Below are 22,507 nucleotides of genomic sequence, written 5' to 3' on the forward strand. Positions count from 1 at the left end.
CGTAAAAAATTATAAATATAAAAGAATAAATGACTAAAAGGGAGGAGACAATGATTTAAGATGAAATCATAAAAGAAATGAGAAAAGATAAAAAGACGAAATAAGAGACATAAAAAGCTACGAGGGGAGAGGTTTGGAAGTAAAACCAGAAATGATAAAAAGGGTGTCGGAGGACAAAGTATTCAGAGATACGCCAGTAACAGTCAGAGATGTATAAATAAAATAGTAAAATTCAATAAAATGCAGGACTAAAAAGGGAAGGTCTTGATTTGTTTTTTTTTAAAAATATCAGCGAGCTCTCAGGGAGGCTGTTCCAGAGACGTGATCAAAAAAAGACGCTGAGGTGATTATGTGCCACTAACCCGACCCAGAGAAGAAGAAGACACGTTGTTGTTGCCTCCACCTTTGTGTCTTTTCTCTCTTGTGAAAACCAACGAGCTGCTGGAGGGAAAACCAGTGTGACGAGTCAACAATCATCAGGTTGTCGCGGTCCAGTATCTCAGCTGCACATTCCACCGTCACGCAGCTGATTCTGGCCGAGGGCCGAACCTTCCCGAGAGGTGCTGCAGGGAAACGTGTTTGCTACTGAGGTCACAGTTGTGCCGCACTCTATTATTTTAAAATGTGTTTCTAATATTTTGGGGGGGGGAACGTTCTGGGCTGAACATTGGAAACACCTCTGGTTGTAATGCGACCCGGTTCAGCACCGGGGCAAACTGCGACCGCAGGAACAAACACGCGGTCAGGTTCGATTAGCGCCTCTCGGAAAGTCACCCGGTCGAACCTGGACGGCGTCGTTAAAAAGGTAGAATGTGTGGCTGAGCTGCTGTATCGGATTTCACTGCATTTTTACAGGTGTAACCAATAAAGTGGGTCCCCGAGTGTAGAATATGACATCGTCCACGTACGTTTGAAATCTGCTTTCAATTTGAATGGATTGAAATGACCGGGGCTTTTCTCAATGGCCCATTGTGTCTGAAAAAGGCACCGAAACCAATGTGACATTTTGAAAACAAAATCTCTGAGCTGTTATCCTCTCGTTAAGAATAATAATAAGAAGCACTTTTTTCTGGAACGTTGACCCGTCGCGCTCCACTGAATGATTTCTTATCAAAGGTCGGTTGCTTTTCAGAAACTAAAGCAGCGCCCGGCCTCTTTTCTTTGTCTCACACTGATGTAGGCGTTGTATCTGCAAATCTGCTCCGTGTCCAGCGCTGATGTCATAGCAAATATTTGGCTTTTTCGAGTGCTGATGCAAAGCAGCTGTTTTGATCAGTGGTCAGGGCGCGGGCGGACACGCAACAGGCCTGAAATCATCAACCCTTCAGGAATTCAGCGTCACATTGGCCTGAATTTGTGTTTTTTCTGTTATTTAAGATTCCACTTTCTTTTTTTGACACAGTGAGATTTGTTTCACGAGTAAATCACAAAATGATTCGCAGCCTCTAAATCTGCTTTTATCTCTGTAAGAATCGACTTCTTTCATCTCTTGTCTCTTGTCTGCCATGTGAAAGACCTTGTGTTGTACAAGTGGACAGTTGGAAATAAGACTGGTTCTTTTTATGGAGGAACAACTCACAGACTAATCTACACATGGAAATGGAATTTTACTGGAATTGCCCTGAAACTACAGACGGGCCCTGAACTCTACGACTTGATTTCATAAAGCTCTGATAGAAGCCACAGACACATGACTCACACTGCTGCATTGACGTTTGGACGTTTTCACTCAAAGCCATGGTAGAGCGGTCCAATCAGTACACACGTGAGTCAGTCTCAGGTGTCATCATCATATCCCTGATTAAAATCAAATGAACAGCTGATCACTGTGATAAGAACAAACCCAATTATCAGACACTATCTTTTATTAACATGGAGGAGGTGAGGTGTTCATCTTCAAAGGACCACATCAATAGAGTCTCCCTCTCTCTCTCTCTCTTTGATGATGAAAGGATGGAACGACAGCATGACATAACCATGACAACCCGGTTACGCAGAGTGGCGAACGCCGGGTTTTGTTTTAAAGCCGAAGAAACAAGTCGGCCTCTGAGCAGCGACTCCTTATCTCACTCAGTCACTGACCTGCTGCGGACACACACATCCAGGGAGGGGCTGCGATGTTGTTAGTGATTTCCAGCTGATACACAAACACAAAAGACCCTTTGTCCGGCATCGACCACCCGGCCTTTTTCCATTCAGCCCTCAGACCGAGTTCGTCTCCGGCCATCACGTAAAAAATCCTGCCCTGCCTCCGTCCTTACATCCAAACTCCGTCACTGTGACACTATACAAATACAATAAACTGTACGTATTAAAGTCACGATTCTCGTAATGTTCACAATTGAACCGACACGCTAATGATACCTGGAAACAAAGGTCATCTCACTCTCCAATGGGGTTTGTCTTCTTTGGCTGCAGGTTTGCTAACGCTAGCTGATTTAGCTTCAGCTCCTCTCCTTGGTTTTCTGTGTAGTTGGCAAATACCCAGTGTGGACTTACATTAGTCTCGCTGTCTCGTTGCTCCTACACTCGCTCACGCAGATTCGATGTCAGCTTAACGAAGTGTGTTTGATTTAACGTGAAGCGTAACGTGCTTGGTTGTACACACTTTGCACCAGGGAGGCTCTTTAACGTCCGGGTCAACAGATTTAGACATTTGCGCTGAAATGAAGTAGCTGAGTCCAAAAAGATGCTCGGAATGTTGGACCGCGGCCGGGCCAGCCCAAAATACCCAGATGCATAAATCGATTTTCCCGGTAGTAATTTAAAGTCAAGATATTTCCAGCTGAATATTAAACTTAATTTAATCAAGCCATAATTGGTAACTGCTCTGGTAAATGTACTGAACAGAAGCCAGGACCTGCTTATTAGCTTTTTTTCACGAGATTTATTACTTTCTCTCAAGGTCTCATATGGGACTTTTTATCTCACTCAGCAGCTCTGCCAAACATTTGAAAGCCTTTCATTATTACAGCCTTGTTTGAGGATTCAATCACAATCTTTTATCTGCAACACAACACACAACACCGGATAAACCCGAGAGTTATTCCTCTCCTGGAGAATCGGATGTCTCCCGCTGACAATGTGACATAAAGCAGGTTTGGGTTTATTTTGCTTCCCGACGGCTTTTCCCCCTCTTCGCTTGTCTTTAGGACCTTTCGAACAATAGTTTAGGATCTGAGTCGAGGATCAGACGCACAAACAACCGCGAGAAGATTAAACATCGTGAGCCGGAGTCCGCCAAAGAAAATGTGTTTGGCGTTATATACAGTCACCGCCGCACTCAATTTGTTGTTGCTTTCCCTCTCGTTTGAGACACTATAGATGTTGTTCCCTGTCGATTCTCCTGGCGCTGAACGGTCATGAAACACAAAGTTTGGGAGGGACAGCGTGATTTTCAAGAAGATGTTTTCACTCCAAAAAGAAACGTTTCATATGGGAACAAACGCAGAAAGAGCCAAATGTGAAGAGAAGTAAGAGGGGGGGGTAAAAGGGGATTTAAGCATAACCAGAGCGAGGGAGGAGAAGTGAGAGGCCAAAAAACTGAAAGAAAGAGACACGAGTGTTGCAGAGTTTTATGAAATATGACTGCTCTCACCTCCCTGAGGAAAACAACACTTCTCAGTACCATCATTTACTTCTAATGCAGATGTGGACGAGTTGAGAAGTTTAATTTTGGCTGCAGGCTGATAAATAAAAAAAACTTTTATTTATACTTTTGCAGTTGTGAGGTGGAATCTGTTTCTCTTTTACTTTTAAATATAAGTGAAACTCTGTGCACTTCCCAATCGTCCCATAAACAAACCAGTGAGGCTGACAGAGAGTCAACGTAGAGCTTCAACTCATGGTGCACAAACTATATTCTCTTTATCATATTTATATATATCATAGTACAGTTGCATCCCTTAGGGTGAAGCCCATCATGGAAACTTTCAGTGAGCCCCCCAGTCGTCACATATTTGTATTTTTGGAGCATTTACAGACCAAACATTGTTGTAACTTCTCAACTCCCAGACTTTGGCTCCGAGCCCCCGTCAGAAACTCAACAGTGGGTCTGTTTGGATAAACAGGCCCGACATTGTCTCGGTGCTGTGAGCTTTGTAGGGACCTTGAAAATGTGACATTTTGGTCCAGACCGATGAAGTCATGGTTTTCACGACCACAATCAAACATGTGTTGATCAGGTTTTTTATCGCGTATCCTCCTGGGGAAAAATAAAAAGCCCCCGATGGGAGAACCCCGGCCACGAGAAGAGCTTCTGTGAATCCCTAAATTGTTGTGTTCGTGTCTCGTCTCATCCCTTGACCACACTTTATCCTTGGCTCAGCCTTTTCCTTTTTTATTTATACTCGTTCCCTGGATGTGCACAGGCTTCCTGGATCGCAGTCCGCTGCGGCCGTCAGCATGAAATATGAGATGGAAAAGTTGCCATGAACAGAACTTTGAGATAAAAGAATAAACACATAACTCACATGAAGTCGTCAACCTGTTCGCGGAGAACCCGAACCACACGGCCGGCGCTTGATAGATGGGCTCATTCTGACAGACTAAACAACGAGAGTCTGAGGCTCGCCACCTTGTGGGGGTGGAAACACTCACAAAATTTGTTTTTGTATAAATTATAAGTCTCCAGGGCCTCGATTATTTTACAATATTTTAAAAAAGAAGGTTGTTCTCTGTGGCGATGCATTAAACCGCAGACAGGTGACTCTGGGCCGGGCCAAGCTGAGCTCAGCGTCTGTTTGGACGAGCCAGATGCAGCAGGAGGGCGAGGTGATAGGAGAAGAGCCTTTTCAAAGATGTTCTGTCCATGAAACTGGGTTTTTCTTATTCTGGAACAGTTTTATTTTGAGCATTTTTTGTCAAACTGCACAAAAACTGCAATGTGCAAAAGCAAAAACCTGTCTACAAACAATATCGTCCAATTAATATTAAATCAGAATTAATTGAAATACAAGTTAACTGGAAACTACAGCTGGAAATAAAGAAAAGCAAAAGATCTGCAAATACTGAACTATACCTCAAATCAGATCTGTTAAAAAGAAAAGGAATAAAAGGAATAATAACCCATATTAAAAAACAAACACCTGTACCATGACCAGCTCAGCTCAGCCTCCTTCCAGCAGCAGTGGATCAAACATGTTCACCCTGAATATTTGGGGGGGGGGAGATAATTCACTCGGCTGCGTGTTACTTTGAAAAACGTCCTACTTTCTGTCAGGGCAGATAAACACATCCAACAGATCCCTCGTCTGTTTTCACCCTGACTAACACGAAGAGTCTGGCCACCGGGGGGATTTCTCCTTCACGGCCAAGTGCGTCAGATTCTCAGCTGCTCCTCAAACTCTGTGGAACTAGTCTAAGTTTGTTTCTGCATCTCCATCCCTGATTCACTCCATAGATGTTTCAGTGGATTGTTGGTCGTGGAAATTCCAAGACAATAACCCCACGTACACGTTGACCACACACTGTGCACCGATCCTTTAGTGGCCAACCCGTGATACACGTGCAGAAACCTCCCAGTATGAACCTGTGCATGGTTCTGTATTAAACTCCGGTTGTGTGATGTTTGCCGTGTCAGCACTAACCGAGGGTCAGAGTCCTGGTTGAAACACTAAAAGTGGTTGTGGTTGGAGATATGAGGAGATGATGGCAGCTCATGATTGTGTTTACAGGAGATTTGCTGAGGGAAGCATCGAGGGCCGTGTTGATGCTTTTATGCTTTATCGCATATCAAGTGTTTTCATGATTCTGTATCTGGAGACTGAAATCAACACTAACGAGCTGAGTTGTTTATATGTGTCATGATTCAGATATTTATGAATCTATTCATAATCTATTATTGTTGTAGTACATTTTTAAAGCAGAACAAGTTTGATCCTAAATGGTATTTGAGTTCAGAAGTTTCAAGTTTCAAAAGTTACCAATAATAAAGTATATTATTATTATTATTATTATATAGTGCACAACTTTATTAACATTGCATTTAACCTATAGCATGTTTAGGTTTTTATTGAATATACAAGATCGTCCGTGTATAAGTTTGATTATAAAGATATCAGAACACAAAAAAGCACGAAACGAAACCAGAGGTGTGTCGATCTGGTTGTTGTTTTCTGCACAAGAGAACATGTATGAGATCACATGTCTCTTTGTATTGATTATGACGTCGTCACACAGGTATTAGTTAGGTATTGATATTGGCGTCGACTCGTGTGAAACGAAACTTAAAACACTCCAAGAAACAGACTGAGGCGGCAGAACAACCCCGCCCCCTGGCCTAGTTTCACGCCGTTTGTGTCTTCAGCAGCTAAATGCATATTGTGTAAGGGTGAGAGAGAGAGAGAGAGAGAGAGAGAGAGAGAGAGAGAGAGAGAGAGAGAGAGAGAGAGAGAGAGAGAGAGAGAGAGAGAGAGAGAGAGAGAGAGGTCTGCTGTGTAGAACCTGTGTCGTTGCAGCAGAGCAGCCGCTGAGAACAATACAGAAGGAAACACAAACACACATGTACGAAGTGAGGACTGAGTAGATAATTGTGCACGAACAGTTTCATCCCGTTTGTGTTGTCGGACGTTAGCGTGTGAGAATCGATGTGAACGAGCGAGAGGAAGACGATCGAGCTAACGAGCCGAAGTACGTGACGAGCAGCTCAACTCCAAACCCAATAAAAGGGCTGATATCAGTCCCTGGTTTCTCATGAGGGGAAATTAAACTGCTTCCTCAAACTGCTCACAACATTTTGTCTGGCAGGAAACTCCCACAGCAAACAGGTCAGTTATCAGCGGCTGGCATCGAGTCCTCCACTGGTGCGTTACCTGTCGTAAAAAAACACGCTGACGAGCGGCTCCTGATTGGTCGCCGAGTGGATGAATCGCAGACAGACGCAATCAGCGACCGGCTCTGTCTCACAGTTTAATATGCAAGTTCGAGAAATGGCTCTGGGCGATAAAGTAAATCTTGCATTTTACATTTTACGCGTTTAATGAACTGTGTTTTTTAGATTTTTAGAGGAGGCGCATGATGCTATTTCTGTTTTTCTTTCCTCTCTTTGTTAAAGTTCTGCAAAGTAAAACAATGATGAATACAATAAACATTTTGAGGTTTTGGACTTTGAGAGGTTCTGGGAAACGTTTCAGTGTTTTCTGTCACTTTAGAGACATAATGAATTGATTCATGCAGGAATAACTAAGAGCTCAGACGATGATGAAGTTAATCAGTTCCAGTCCTTCTCTCGAGATAAATACTGACATTCTGCTTTAAGGACAGAGGAGACGATGCTTCCTGAACTTTAAAAAACACAAAAGACTTTATTCGTGCAGACATGTGCACGGAGAATTACCTGAGGTCAACTTTTCCACGGAGCTTACGTTGTCATGCATCAATTACGACTCTGGCTCGGTGGGGGGGGGGAGATTTCAGTGAGGAAAGAGATTTGGAAGAAGGAAAGCGAGTCATCGTAGGAGTTGACAGATTGTTGACGTAAAGGTTCTCGGGTCCGACTCGAGCCAAAAACCGCAAAAAATACCCTTCCAACTGTAGGAATCTAATCTGTGATGATATCAGCGTGGAGCCTGTTTCCTACACTGATAGATATCTCTGTTCTGAGGCCTCGGCAGCAAAGCTAATAATACAAAAAACGACTTTGTTTACATTCCTTTTCCTTCAAATCTGCACCCGAATCTGTCCTTAACAGCGTCTGAGCAGCTTATCACTCAGCGATCCAGCTTTAAGAGGCTAAATCAGCCATTAGCAGCAAAAATACGGTATTTGACCACCAGGTTTTACTGAAGTGCACTTCCATGGAAATCACATCCGCACACTGGACAACACACACACACACACACACACACACACACACACACACACACACACACACACACACACACACACACACACACACACACACACACACACACACACACACACACACACACACACAGCGAGGAATGAGCAGCCTCTTAGACCAGATTAGGGTTGATAGGAGTTTGTTGTCACAGCTCAAAGAACTACACACTACTGACACACACGCACGCACGCACACACGCACGCACACACACACACACACACACACAGGGACACACACACACAGCCAGTCCAGGCCTGTTGAGGTCGAGCAGCGTATTAAAGTATTGGGTTGCAGCTACTGCTAATCTGCAGGAGAAACTCCTTCATGTGCATACTTGTCCCTCGTTCCCTCCATCTCCCCCGTCAGTCAGTCAGTCCTGTACGACTCCACTCTTCTTCTTCTTCCTTTTTTTTTTCTTCCTCTTCTTCTCCTGTTTCCCATGATTGTCCGTCATCTCTCGCTCCCCGGGTTCCTGCCAGGGTATTTTTCCCTCCTGCATCACAGACTTCTGATTTTTGGCACCGACGTCTCGTTCACTCTCTTTTTGTTGGATCTGATTAAATATCTCAGCGAATCTTGGCTCTCTTACAACTTAAATACACATATTCACGGTCCCCAGAGGATTTATCCCAGAGACTTGATCTGCAGCAGGATCTCACTAATTTGATTGAAATGTTTTGACAACTTACGGATGGATTACATTCTATACATATATATGCATGGTCCCCAGAGGATGCATCCTGGGGAATTATGCTGCGATTTCTATAGATATTCATGGTCCCCAAAGGGTCTTTTCTAGAGACTTTATCTGTGGCACCATCACAAGTTTCACACTTGAGTGAAATGTTTTGACAACTTTAGGATGGATTACAATTTATACAGTTATGCGTGGTCCCCAGAGGATGTGTCCTGGAGCCTTATCCTGCAGCTCCACCACGAGCTTCTCACTTGAGGTGTTGAGTTAAATGTTTTTGACATTTTCTGGATGATTTGTCGTCGCCACTAAAGCTCGAATCAAAGTCTGAGTTAATTATTAAACTTTGACCCGACGTTAAGAGGCAGATTTGGCCACAAACAGTTTTCTCGTCTCCAGCTTTTGTGCACGTGTTTGCTTTTGTTTTACTGGACCACATGACCCTGAAACCACCTCTATGTGCAAAGTGGACAACAGACACACACACACACACACACACACACACACACACACAGTGAGGACGGAGCAGCTCCTTACATCTAATTAGGGTTGATACGAGTTTTAAGCTCGGTACAAACAATCAAGTTGCCCCTCGAGATAAATAGAGATCGTGTCAACGCTCTGATCATTCGATTGGTCAGAATGTGAATTTTTCTTTCCGCTCGTGATTGGCCGTGATGTGAACACGCTACCCAGGTGGACACGCTGATGTTTGCTCTATAGCGTCTTTCAGAACTCAAACAATAAACACAACCGTCACATGGACCTTATTTTACACCTGTGAGAACACAGCTAGGAACACGGGAGTTGTTTTAGAGATCGACTAGAACCTCCGTTTTCCCAGCGTCTGATGCTTTTTTCATTTTGCAGATTCTTTCATAATCTTCAAGTTTCCCCAAACGCAAAGTTGCTGGAGTGCACCTTTTAAAGGCAAGACACACCAACTGGGACATTGGTATTTTGGGGAGGGGCTGAAACCTGAGGCTCGTAGACTCTCGTCGGAGCTGCAGGAGAAGGAATGTTTTAAAGATTTACTCGCACCATTTCATCTTATTCTCCCTGCGCTCCCCACTTGTACAGTAATCTTTCACTTTGTTCCCTCTGCTTCTCTTTTGTACGCTCTCTTTTTTTAGGGTCTTTTTGGCCAGACACACTATATGACATGAAGATCGGGCTATTTCTGTCTCCGCTTGTTGCTCCAAGAAGAGCGAAGGGCTCGATTTGTTGATGTTATTGCAGTTGGCAAGTGCTGGAAAGTGTTTTAGACTTGTGGTGTTACAGACTGCCCTGAAGCCCGTAGACACACACACACACAAACACACAAACACACACACAGACACACACCGCTAAAAGGTGCCCTGGTATCAGTCTAGCCTACGTTCACACACACAAGGTCAAGCTGGCAGTGTACTTCAACGCTGGGGCTCGTCACATCAGCGGCTACGAGCTGATTTACAGGAAACAGGATTGTTCTCTTCTAAGGTGAACCAGCACGTGACGAGCCTCATTAAGGTCGAAGCCTCAAACACATAACTAACTTCCTATCGGCAGAGAGAAAGCCCAGAAGCCTTTGCTCCACATGGAGCAGGAGGATACGATTACAGGTTTACAGTATTTATTGCTTTAAAAAAAATAATAATAATTGCAGAGAGCTTCACCGAGCACTGTTGGTTTATGGCTTGTTTAGAGGTAAGGATCTGTTTTCCATCATGGTTTCATTTCAGGAACTTAAAGGGGTTTTCTCCTGCAGGAACATGTTTGTAGTCCCTGTGTTGTACGGACGACTTTGGCTCAGAGCGGGTCAGGGCGGGTCAGGGCGGGTCAGGCACTAACCAGAAGGTCGGAGGGTCCTCCACCCGAAACCCTAAATCCTCTGTAATTGGCCGCTCTGTCCAAGTGTCACACCCCCGTGACGTCACTCATTGGTTTGCGAGTTGCCGTGTGGAAGCCTAGAGTTTGGCATGTCGTCCAGCGCCCCTTAAACCGGAGGTAACCATATTAAGGGAAGCGAGGGGTGGAGCCTGAGTGAGCACCTGAGGTCACTGCACGCCCACGTAAACCTGCGACCTGCACCCATTGGACGGTATTAGCCCTTCCGAGTCTACGAGACAGGAAGGTATGTTGCACCAAATTTAGCTCCATTGGACAGATTTACTGGGGTCAAAGAGGGCCACAGCTCCATGATTAATCCAGATGCATGTGTTTAATGTTATCAGGGGTCATCTAGGGGCCCGGGGGCCCGCATGCCATGCAGTCCTAACTGTGACCTCTCCAGGGTTTCGCTCTTTAAGGAGGAATCCTGACATAATAGGTGGATGTAATAGCAGGGCTTATTTTGAATTAGGACTGAGTGAAGAGCGCTTTGAAAGCATCTTTCCAGGAATCTGTTCACCGCGACCTGGAGGCGAGCAGCGGAGGAGGCGACTTATCGTACAGGATGTCGTGTACATTTGGGATTGAGACGTCTGACTCACTTGAGAGAACCTACATGTCCCCGACTGTTGAGGAAGTCGATTTTAGCCATCTGGACGAGCCCGGGGGCCGCGGCAGACTGGAAAGAAGACGGCTTCACTAAATCTCCCGTCCCTTTGCTGGAGCCAAATACTGCACAGCACTGTAGTCAGTAAAAATATCTTCAAAAGGACAAAGTTATGGGTCCAACTCTTAAAAACACTTCATATTAAACGGAGGATGGAGCTCTTAAAGTCTGACAAAGGCACAGAACTGGGTTGGGTCGTGGGAATAATTGACGTGGTCTTTTTTAAGAAAAACCAATAACTCTAATCCAGATCCCAAGTCGTTAGCGTTGAGACGTGTAACATGCGAGGACATGATCCTCAACGCATCCAACAACAGACTCGTAAACTTAACACGACTCGCAGGCCGAGCTATAAAAACACAGGCACGTGAAACAGCTCCGAGGAAATGAAAAGGTGAAGAGGAGGTTTAGCTTCGACGCGTCACGTTGCAGCGTTCATTAATTCCAGCTCGTTTGCTGTTAACGAACTCAACGCTTTAACAAAAATGAATTTCATACATATTCCTGTTGTCCTTCAATTCCTCTTTCAACCCTCTATTATTCCGATACTGATTCCAATATTTCCAATTGGAATCAGTATCGGAAAACTGTCACAAAGTGATGAGCAGATGATCAGGACATTCTCACATTTTAATTATTTAAGAAAAAGGCTTTATCATGAAAAAATGGATTTTACAATGATCACTTTAATGTTTACGATGCAAAAAAGCACATTTATGTTTAAATTTGACCTAAAACAAAGTTTATTCTTATTCCAAGTTCTATATATTTGGTTGTATTTGTGTTTTCTTTTCATTTATATCCATTTATATTTTTGCTATTCTCTACAAATGAGCCATGACTGATAAATGGAATGAGGTCGTTACTTTCTGATTATTGAAAAGGTTACTGTAAGTAAACTAAATCCTTTAATATGATGATGATGTATTTTAAAAGCTGGGTAACGACTTCAAGATGTAATCTTCTTGCCGTCTGCCGGAGACTTTAAAGTCCGTCGGTCTGTTTCTGAGTCACAGCTTGTTTCTGATGCTGACGATATCAGGAGCAGCAGTTTGTTCTCCTCCTCCGTGCAGTGATAAACACAAGGACCCGATTCAGCAGCTTCATTGTGCCGAGCTGAGTGGTTTCACATTTTCCTGGAAGTCTGATTCAGGAAACACTTTCTCAGAAATACGTCGCCCCGGCTACCGTAACAGTTACATCCACGGCGTTTTTAATTTAGTGTCCCTGCCGTTCGCTCGGAGACCTTTTGCCCCACGCGTATCAGGAGCTAACTACGCTGCGGGCGAGCGCTAAACACGAACCAGATGCAAACAGTGAGTAAGAAAACACTGTAAATGTAGTTCGACCCTACATGTCGGTGGAGTCGTGTCGAGTCTTAAACACACAGCTGCTCAGACGTCTCAGGGCACCGGCGTGAGCTTCCACTGCTGAGTGGAACATTTATTTTATGCATGCAGCCTCTACAGCTGATTTCACTCTTTAGTCATCCAATACTTTCCCATGTGAGCTTTTAGGCATTACAGACGGCCGCCTCGCAGCAACTGGAAACATGCTGCTGCTGAGTCACAGCGACACGAGGCCTGGACGCTCACAGTGGATCCGTGCATCCCATAAAAATCCCCCTGAGCTTTTTTTTTTTTTAATTCTTGTTCAAATGCAGCCACATGCAGGGCAGCGAGTCTGTTGGCAATTTTCTCTCTCTCTCTCTCTTCAAGTGTGTGTGGTTGTGCGTGGGGGTAATTTTCTGCTCGCAGGACTCGAGGAACGCGAGGCCGACGGAGGCACGCTACGCCAGCTGAGAGGCGAGCTGGGCCCGGGCTCCAGACTTTAACTTATGGAGCTGTTAGTTCCCCCCCTGTGGAGAATATAGGATACACTCAAAGTGGTGGAGGGGCCCCCCCCCCCACTCACGTTCACACACACACGCAGCAAAAACCCCAGAGCGATCACGTCCAATTTGTAAGTTGAATTGAGTGTTCGGCGCTCGAGAAGCAGACTCGACGCCAAGAACAACACCACAGTCGTAGCTGGATGACGTTTAAAAACTGTGGTGGAATTAATCATTCAGGATTTGGTAGCGGTTCAAAAAATGTATGCGAGGGATTTACACCACTGGGGGCTCGGTGCCTTGCTTCAGGGCACTTTAGGCAAAGCACAGGCGATTAAACCTGGAACTACTTTTGGTTACAAAGTGGACAATGAGAATAATTAAGGAAAGAAAGAAAGGAAATGTAAATAAATAGATAAATGTCTGCATGTGAAGAACAGTTCATCTCATCGGCTTCACACTTGACGTGAGTGTTGTTCATTCAATATCAATAAACTTTAATGAACAGGCGACGTTCAGGTCCAGTTCAGGTTCTGAGCTCCACTGAACAGGGGCACAGATCTGTCTGGGTTCAGCAGCAGGTCGTTTGCTCGCCACGGCTCAATCACTGCAGGTCACTTTCACCGTTTGACAAAGAAAATCTCCAACCAGCATCGCCACAAACCAAACAAACAAGTGACAAGAGAGTGAGAGAGAGAGTGATCTGTGATGAAGAGACAAAGATTAAGGGATCGTGGAGAAACAGACAAGGGAGCAAAGATATATGTGGAGGTAGATGTGGAGTAAAAAGGCGACTGACGCTTGATTTACAAAGTGAGAAATAGAAAAACAAGGAGCGAGAGTCAGAGCAGAAACCACGAGCATGACAGAGTGTGAGAGTAGGTGAGTTACTGAGTGTGTGCATCTGTACGTGTGTGTGTGTGTGTGTACAGTATGTGGTGTATTTCCGTGTCTACATCTGGCCGACGTTTAAGAGGCCACTGGCTGGGAGCGAGGGATGACACAGAGGAGCGAGGGAAATGAAACAGAGACGGGACAGAGCTGCGACGCGGGAAAACATCTGAGGTTTCCAAAGGGCCGCGGGCGATTAACCCGAAAACGGATCGAAACCGACATTTACGACCTCGAACTGACTCAAACTTGCTCGTGTCGGTTAATTGGGTCGATACTTTGAGCTGTCAGGTTTATGCTCTGTTCATCTGACAGCGGGGGGGCGGGGGCGGGGGGGGACCTTGGACCGTGTTGTATTACCCTGATGTTGTTTTGAAGTCATATCGCCCGGTGCCACGTTTATATCTTATCTCAGTGATAATGGAAGGAGGCAGCGGTGAGGTGCGACCTCAGGACTTTAAAATGTCTACATACGCACAACAATAACAGAGTGGTGTGCTAACAATGCTCGTACAATACACAAGTACACAACACAAGTACACGACATCAACACGTTTGATGTTAATTATAATGTGGTTGGGTTCGTTTCTTCTCGTTTTGTTGACCTCTGTGTTTTCACATTTTCTCTCAGGTGACGGAGAACATCATCTCCAAACAAACCTTCATAGGTGAGCATCACACAGACAGACACACACACACACACACACACAATACAACAACAATACACACTCGTCTGAATCCCTGTCTCTGACATGCTGGCTCTCCCTCTCTCCCTCAGAGGCGAGAACGATGCCTCGCACCTTCAACAACTCGGGGACAAAGTTCATGACCTCGGTGGCCCAGAGGCCGTCGGCCCACTTGACCCTCAGGGACACCAGCTCTCAAGGTGAGACGTGTGTGTGTGTGTGTGTGTGTGTGTGTGTGTGTGTGTGTGAGATTCGTAATAACTAATTGAAACTGAACTTTAGTTGGATCCATGTCCCAATCACTAACATGGAGGAGCATCACTGATTAGATTTTTACAGAGGAGGTTCAATCAGTTTTGTTTTCTCGTAAACTACACAACCGATTTCCGTGAAAGGGTGGGGGGTGGCCTGACCAGAAGAAGAACCCATCAAATGTTTTCACTTTCTTTTTCACGTGGTGAGATTAGATGTTGACCTTGGCAGAGACGTGCGCTCAACCAGAGAAACTCAAACACCGACACAGGAGAACGTACAGAGCGTCTCGGTTTGGACCTCAGGCACGAGCCGTCGCCCGGGGTAACTCACCGGGAGGAAGAAATCCCTTAATGTGGAATATTACTTAAATGAAGCGAGGAAATCCCTTAGTAATTAATGTAAGGGCCGGCTGAGGATCGTAAGCAGCATTAGGACGTGAACTTCACGTCTCAGGGATCAGGGTTAGGGTTAGAAATCCCCCCTCATGTGCTGCAGGCGTTTCTCGACAGGAACGGCTCTCGTGAAGTGGACACAGGCCGAGTCAGTGACACAGACATTCATTGGGCCGGCTTCGCTGATAAGAATAATCGAGGGCATGTGTGTTGTAAAAGTTGCAAAGCTCTGGATTGTGTGTGTCTGTGTTTGTGTGTGTGCGTTATCCAGACCGTATAATTTCATTTGAGAGCTGGCATGCAAGCGACAAGGCGCTGAGAACCTGGCAAAGGCTGCCTGATGTTAGTCCCATTTAATTGACAAAGGGCAAGCAGTGTGTGTGTGTGTGTGTGTGTGTGTGTGTGTGTGTGTGTGTGAGGTTCACACATTCAGCCTGGTTTTCTCAGAAGGAAGTAACAGAGAGAGGAAATTTGTGGGGTGGAATCTTTTGATGTTTCCTTTCTATTGACTCATCATCATACGAATGTGAAACAATAGCTTCACACACACACACACACACACACACACACACACACACACACACACACACACACACACACACACACACACACACACACACACACACACACACACACACACACACACAAAGAATATAAACACAACAATTCAAGCGATTACTGCACGACCGCAGCGATTAGAGTGCAACTTTTAAACTGTGTAGTTGCACCTGTGTTTGATGTGTTGCTCCTACGCAATAGACAAACACGCACGAGCGATGACAAAAGAGGAAAACAGACACGCAACAAACACACTAAGGTTACGTAAACATGACCCGTTATCAAGAGTTGATATAATAAAGAATAAACCTTAAGATTCTATATAGATTAGGTAATAAAACGTACATTACGAGCAAAGAAAATACAACAATAAAATAAATAAAACCATATAAGTTAACAACTAAGATTGGACACTTTGTGGATTCGGACATTAAGAGTTTTAAACTCCGTCTCCGAGCTTTTTGATTTAACCAGGACGTTAAAGTAAGTGACAGTTAATGCTGTGGGATCGTCCACCACTCCAACGTGCACAGTGTCTGTCTGTGGCATGTGGAGGACACACTGGAACACACATGATATCCTTCATCCTGCGTCTCTCTGCAGAAACACTACACACTTCCACTCTTCACAGTTCATAGCCCACATGGTTCAGCAAACTGCTGTCATGACATTCAATAAAGACGTAGTTTCAGAGGTTATGACCGACATGTGCAAACATAACGGCCACATATTTTCTCTCCACACTTCCCCCGTGTTAAAACTTTGTGTTCCTCACGAGGGCCGAACAGCCGCTGTAATCAAACGCTTGTCACGTTTACAATGACGGTTACGACGATGATCGGAGATTTTTTTAAGACGTTGCTGGACTTTTATTAAAATTCGGGGCGAACGATGCGTTTCATTGCTCACTTCTGGCAGTTTGAAAACGAGCCTGAGAGGGAAACTGCTCCCGGGTCACATGCTGAAGTTTATCGCTGGAGAAGTTGTCTGCAGTATACTTTCATTTTAAGGCTTTATATACGAGCATCTGCTTACTTTTTATCTGAGTTTTAGGAGCCGTGCGGACGATGCGCTCGTTTATTTACTTATTTGAGATATGAAAAATAAGTCCAGGTTTATTTTAACAACTCTCCAGCGACACCCAGAGATATATTTTGAGGTTTCCCATCCATCCTGCTCTTGTGAACACGATAACTCAAGAACGCCTTGAAGGAATATCTTCAAATTTGGTAGAAATGTTCACTTGGATTCACAGAAAGGTCACATGTGGGTCTGGAAGCTTTTTTATCGGTAATTCTTGTTTCTCTGATCGTCCCTCATCAATGTTTTTTTTCCCTCTTCACCAACAGCGGGGTTCCCTCCGTACCCGATCCCCACGCCGGGTCTCCACCAGTCCTGTCGCCACGTCGTCCGCTCGTGGGCAAATCAGAGCTTCGGCGCTCACCTGCACAACATGACCCTGACCAATGGGAAGCTGCGAGTGCCTCAGGATGGGCGGTACTACCTGTACTCACAGGTGATCCACTAACTGACTTTACGGGCGCTGACAGATGCTGTTTGAAGTTATATTATTCTTTTAAACACAGATGCTTTGAATTGAGCATTTCATCATTAACGTTCCTGCCTCCCATCTCCAGGTGTATTTCCGTTACCCGTCCCCAGCAGCCGGGGACGGAGACCAGCGCAGCGTCAGCCACCAGCTGGTGCAGTGCGTCTACAAGAAGACCTCGTACCCGAGCCCCATTCAGGTAGAGAGTAAACCCTTAACTCTAAACTATCGCTGAGTAGAAACCTTTAAGAACGGTTCTAACCTTCGTCTCCTCTCGCCTCCAGCTGCTGAAGGGGGTTGGAACCAAGTGCTGGGCTCCGGACGCCGAGTACGCCCTGCACTCCGTCTACCAGGGAGGGCTGTTCGAGCTGAGGGCCGGCGACGAGCTCTTCGTCTCCGTCTCTTCCCCCACGATGGTCAACGCCGACGATTCCTCCAGCTACTTTGGCGCCTTCCGGCTGGACCTCTGAGAGGAAGGGAGAGAACGAACAGAAGAGACGACGGATGGATAAACATGTGGGCTTGAGACAATGTGCTAGAGGCCTTTTGAATGATCCGCTGATTGGAAATAAAAGACACAAGTTGTGGGATGCGTGGGCCTGGATCTTGGATCTACGATGTTTGCATCAACAGATTCGATGAAGGATGGAAAGATTGACGAAGAGGAGGGGGAAATATAAATAGTTGATTTGTCTTCGTAACTCTCCGTGAAGAGAGACCCAACCGCCGAGAGCGAGAAACACACAGATACAGCTGCAATCACGTGAAAATAAATAAGGACATTGATTTATTGTGGATTTTCGAGGAGGGCGGTTTCCAATTTCTGCATTTGTTGAGAATCGCCCGAAACAATTCGCCCCCCCCCCCGCTGCTGCTGCCTGTATCGCAAATTAACACACAAACCCCCGACGCATCTCGCTCATCAACCGCCCTTTTCCGTGGGAAGCAATCGAACCCTGAGATTTGGATTGCAGACCGAAGAATGTACTCACACTAAAGAACTCGATCCCCCGCATCAAAGACGGGAGGAAAGACTGTAGCAGGAGAAAAATCAAATGATCAAACCAAAGCAAAATAAAATGTGGAATATATCTTTTTAAAGCGTGCCATGAGAGGACTGTACATACGTGAATGAACTGTGGTGATTTTTTAAAAAAAAACTAATTCTCATGTACCTTGACGGGACTTAAGAAAAAAAAAAACACTCTGGGGTTTTCGGAGGATTATCAACGCGCAACACTAGAACTGTGGATTTTTTAAAAAGGATGAGAGGATGTCACGCTGCCTCTTTGAACTGCGAGGGGAGTTTCTGCAAGGAAAGCAGAAAAGAAAACAAGGAGGAGGACGAGGGGGAAACGAGAATGAGGCCGGCAGAGGAAGATGAGAGAGAGAGAGAGAGCGAGAGAGAGAGAGAGAGAGAGAGAGGTATGCAGCCCGACCAGTCTGTGTTGTTGCAGTCCTCTCTCGCTCGTGCACTTCGCCTCGTGCACTTTCTCCTCTTTTGTTCCACAGAGAGAATTTTTCTAATCTATGTCGTCTTTCCTGTCGAACCTGTGAAGCTGCACTTTGTGTCATTTTGAGGATCAGTGACGCAACGGAAACAGAAAAAAAACAACAAAGGTGTGAACAAGGTGACATTTACACGCAAATGTGTTCGTCGCACAAACACCGACAGCGGAGGGTTTATCTTTAGACGTGTAGGTCACGGTTGTTTCAACGGTATTTTTGAAGACTAGTGCGGATATTTTGCAAAACAAAAAAACTTTCCCTCTGCGTTTTGCGTCCACACGCAAATGACATCTTAAGACACTAAAACAACAAACACTCTCCACAGGTATTCAACGGATGATTGATGTAGACTTCAGCGCCACCTACTGGCCCAGCAGGATGTTTGAGCGTCGTTTTTACATTCCTACGTGCACAGAGGTGACCACAGTATCAAGCCTTAACGTTTCAACCACAAGTGCCTTTCAGAATGTGCTTTAACATCAAACTAACCATGGTGTGACCGCTGTAAACTTTATAAGTTAGTTAAACCCGTGGTCAGGTCGTATCTCCAGAAAACCCAAACAGCTGCTGACCCAGGACCTGCAGGTGTCTGCCCGTCACCTGGAAGCACTACGAGGCCCCAACACACCCATGTGCTGCCAACATGGAACATTAAGTCCCTCGGTTCGTCAGGCGAACGCAGGGGAGAGCAGATTTAGTACGAAGATGCACATGGAGAAGGGTTTGAAAGGAGAAGTTTATCTGCGGACATAAACCACACCGCCGCCGGCACACGCCTACTTTTTTTTTTTTATCCTCCTCTGGCAGGCACACGTGAGCGCACATGTATGCACGCACACAGCAGATAACACGCATCGTATCACACCACGTCCATCGTCATACATCAGCCAGTGTCATGTGTGGGGAGACAAATAAAGTAGTAGTTGATGGTGATCGGTAGGAGGCGTGCAGGGAGTGTGTGTGTGTGTGTGTGTGTGTGTGTGTGAGAGTGTGTGCACTTTCAGTACATGTTTGTTCAAAGGGCTCGGTTCACACGGACAAAACCAGGTCAAACTAATCCACACACACACACCTTTCATTGTTTGTGTACGAAACCTTCAATTTGGGGTTAATTCGTTTTTAATCAGGTGACATCCCGGCTAAGCCGATCCTCCACTCTCACCTGCGTGCGCTCACGTTACACCGTTTGTTGTGGAAGTTGTGAAAACACACACACACACACACACCGTTTGTTTTTTATGCTCAACGAACAAAATTGAAGGCAAATTTTTCATTTTTGTATTTGATTGCTGTTTTAGCTGCTTTCTGTTAGCTCAAGTCGCTGGGTGGCGTCCACCTGCTCGTGTTTCTGCCGGGGCCTCCTCTCAGCCCGGCGACGCTGCGCCACTCGCTCCGAGCTCCACCGCGAACCCGGGGTCTTAATCTCTGTATTTTCCAGATCAACACTCGGACGGGCCTTTTTTCCTTTTCCTTTGCACTCCAACCCAAACAAACGGTTTGTTGAAACAGGTCCAGCGATGAGGGCGAAGCAGCGTAAACCCCTGGACCAGCGGGAAAACTCTGCAATGAATGTGTATGAGCAGTGTTTGAACTGGACAGGTGTGTAGCTGTGAATATGTGTAGCACATTGTTGCAAAGAAAATAAACAAATATCTGAACTTTTCTCGTATGGTTTTCTTCTTCTTGTGGTTTTATGACTGAGCTCGTACAGGAAGTGAGACTGTGTTAAAAGATGGACGCCATGACGGAACCCTTTGTCATTTTAGGAAGTTTCTGATAAGTTTGGTTTCAATTAGTTATTTGATGACATAAAAACAAAATGAAACATCATGATTGACAGCTGAGGCTGACTCGTGATTGGTCGAGTATCGCCGTGACCTCCACTCTACGAGCTGCACAAATGGCGTCTTCGGTGAAAGAAGCAACGTTTGTATCCGGGATACTTTGGTTTTCGGAAGTGGAGACGCGTCGCCCATCTTTATTTACCGGCTATGGCGGCACCGTAAAACCAGATCAACACAATTCATACGATTTTCTTTTGTAAAAGGTTTGATTCTAATGAAGTTTAGTGTTTGAACACTTTCTTCTACACGTCATTCGACCTCCAGCTTCAGTTCTCACTGTGCTGAAGCTGCAGCTGACTCCTGACCTTCGACCTCCCGGACACAGGAGCGAAGTGATTGGATGGTTACTGCCCGACAGTTGGCAGCGCTTCTGTCGAGATTAAAAGTTTATTCGCAGGAAGTGAAAGCGCCTGCAGGTTGGTTAATTAATTGGTATCTGGCATCTAAATGGTTTCCATTTGCAGCAGCGTGCTGCGTGAGCCCGTCTCTCGTTGCCGTCGCGCTTCCTTTCTCCCTTTGAGGATAAATAAACAAGCCGTCCTTTGTTTTATGATCAAAAACAAAATGGAAACCATGCGGCCGCCCGCACAGTGTGGGGCCCTGTCATCCCAAATTATCTTTGCATTTGATAGCAGCTAAATCAAATTTCGAGTGTTTTCAAGAATAAAAGAGCGAACGCCATCATCTGACGGCAGACTGAGTGTTTGTCGCAGCTCGGGGGGGGGATGTGAAGCAGCATGAAGAGCTAATGGAAAACAACAGTTAGGATTTAATTCCTGAAAACAGTTTTGAGATCTAACAGAACAAATCACGCACGGCTGCAAAAAGCTTTGAGGGATGAACATTTGTGTATAAATGAGTCAAGTCGGAAAAAAGTGGTTCTGCCGTCGTTGTTTACTCTGGTGAGTCGGTCGTGATGGAGGAGGAGGAGGAAACGTGGCAGAAGAACGTGCACACTTTAGGGAATTGACTCGTGACAAGTCAGAAATCAAGTGGACAACCGCACGTCTCATTAATCTGTTGAAACCTCAAATCCAACTCCTCCGCTTCATTGACTGCGAAGGATTCTCTCCAGAGTTTCTTTTGTTCAGAGGAATTCCGTCTGTATTCGGATGTAAATCATCCTCAAATTAAAGCTGAGTCTTATTCACAAATCGCAGATTATTTCCAAATACATTTTGCTGAAACAACAGAAATCGAATCAGTGCAGCCGAGTCTCAAATTCACAAGAAACCAGAAAGAAAATTCAAAAAAACCACATCAGCCGTTCGAGCCGGAATCAGACTCAGGACGTCCCACTAACCGCTGAGCCACCGTGCAGCGGCACAGAGGAAACCGGCACAGATCAAATTCGATTTATGCGAAAGCTGACGTGAAACAGGCTGCGGTTGTATGGATGTGAATTTATATACGTGCGTATACACAATCTGCTCTGAATCCAACACAAGGTCAATTTAATCAGATTTACCCTCAAACAAGGAAACACCACAGTCCACCGCTGTTGAACTTGGCAGATCACTTTGTGTAAGTGAATAATGCCGTGTGTAAAATAGACCGTCTGTAATTATATCCTGTGTGGGTCTGTTGCATGTGGTTTTGCACAGAAAACGCACAAAAGCCGATTTGGACGCCGGATCGGTTTCTCCAGAACGTTCAGTTCCAGTAGAGTCGGACACGTTGCATCGATCATTTGTTCCCCGTCAGACCTGGAGAGGGAAAGTGAGCTGGCACCTCGAAGGCCTGTGGGACAGAGGCCTCGGATGAATCAGCACCGGGACGGATTTCCAGCTGCGTCCAAGATCCACGCGTACGTATCAAAAGCGACGCGGCGTCCCGAACAATAATATATCTCTCATCACGAGACCTCGTTCCAGGACGACTGACCGGACGTCCAAAAAAGCAACCGCGTCTCTGGC

At 45.5% G+C, this 22,507-nt stretch overlaps 1 protein-coding gene across 1 annotated transcript in view; it reads left to right on the top strand.

The window, feature by feature from the left end:
* tnfsf10l (TNF superfamily member 10, like) overlaps window positions 1-20,410 on the top strand; it is a 49,884-nt gene extending 29,474 nt beyond the window's left edge. The window contains exons 3-7 of the mRNA XM_035148900.2: window positions 14,430-14,466; window positions 14,577-14,684; window positions 17,039-17,205; window positions 17,327-17,437; window positions 17,523-20,410. Of these exons, the coding sequence (XP_035004791.1) occupies window positions 14,430-14,466; window positions 14,577-14,684; window positions 17,039-17,205; window positions 17,327-17,437; window positions 17,523-17,708 (609 nt within the window). The 3' untranslated portion in view covers window positions 17,709-20,410. The remainder of the gene's footprint in view (window positions 1-14,429; window positions 14,467-14,576; window positions 14,685-17,038; window positions 17,206-17,326; window positions 17,438-17,522) is intronic.
* The last annotated feature ends 2,097 nt before the right edge of the window (window positions 20,411-22,507 follow it).

The sequence above is a fragment of the Hippoglossus stenolepis genome, chromosome 23 (assembly GCF_022539355.2).
Source record: "Hippoglossus stenolepis isolate QCI-W04-F060 chromosome 23, HSTE1.2, whole genome shotgun sequence".
Taxonomy (NCBI): Eukaryota; Metazoa; Chordata; class Actinopteri; order Pleuronectiformes; family Pleuronectidae; genus Hippoglossus; species Hippoglossus stenolepis.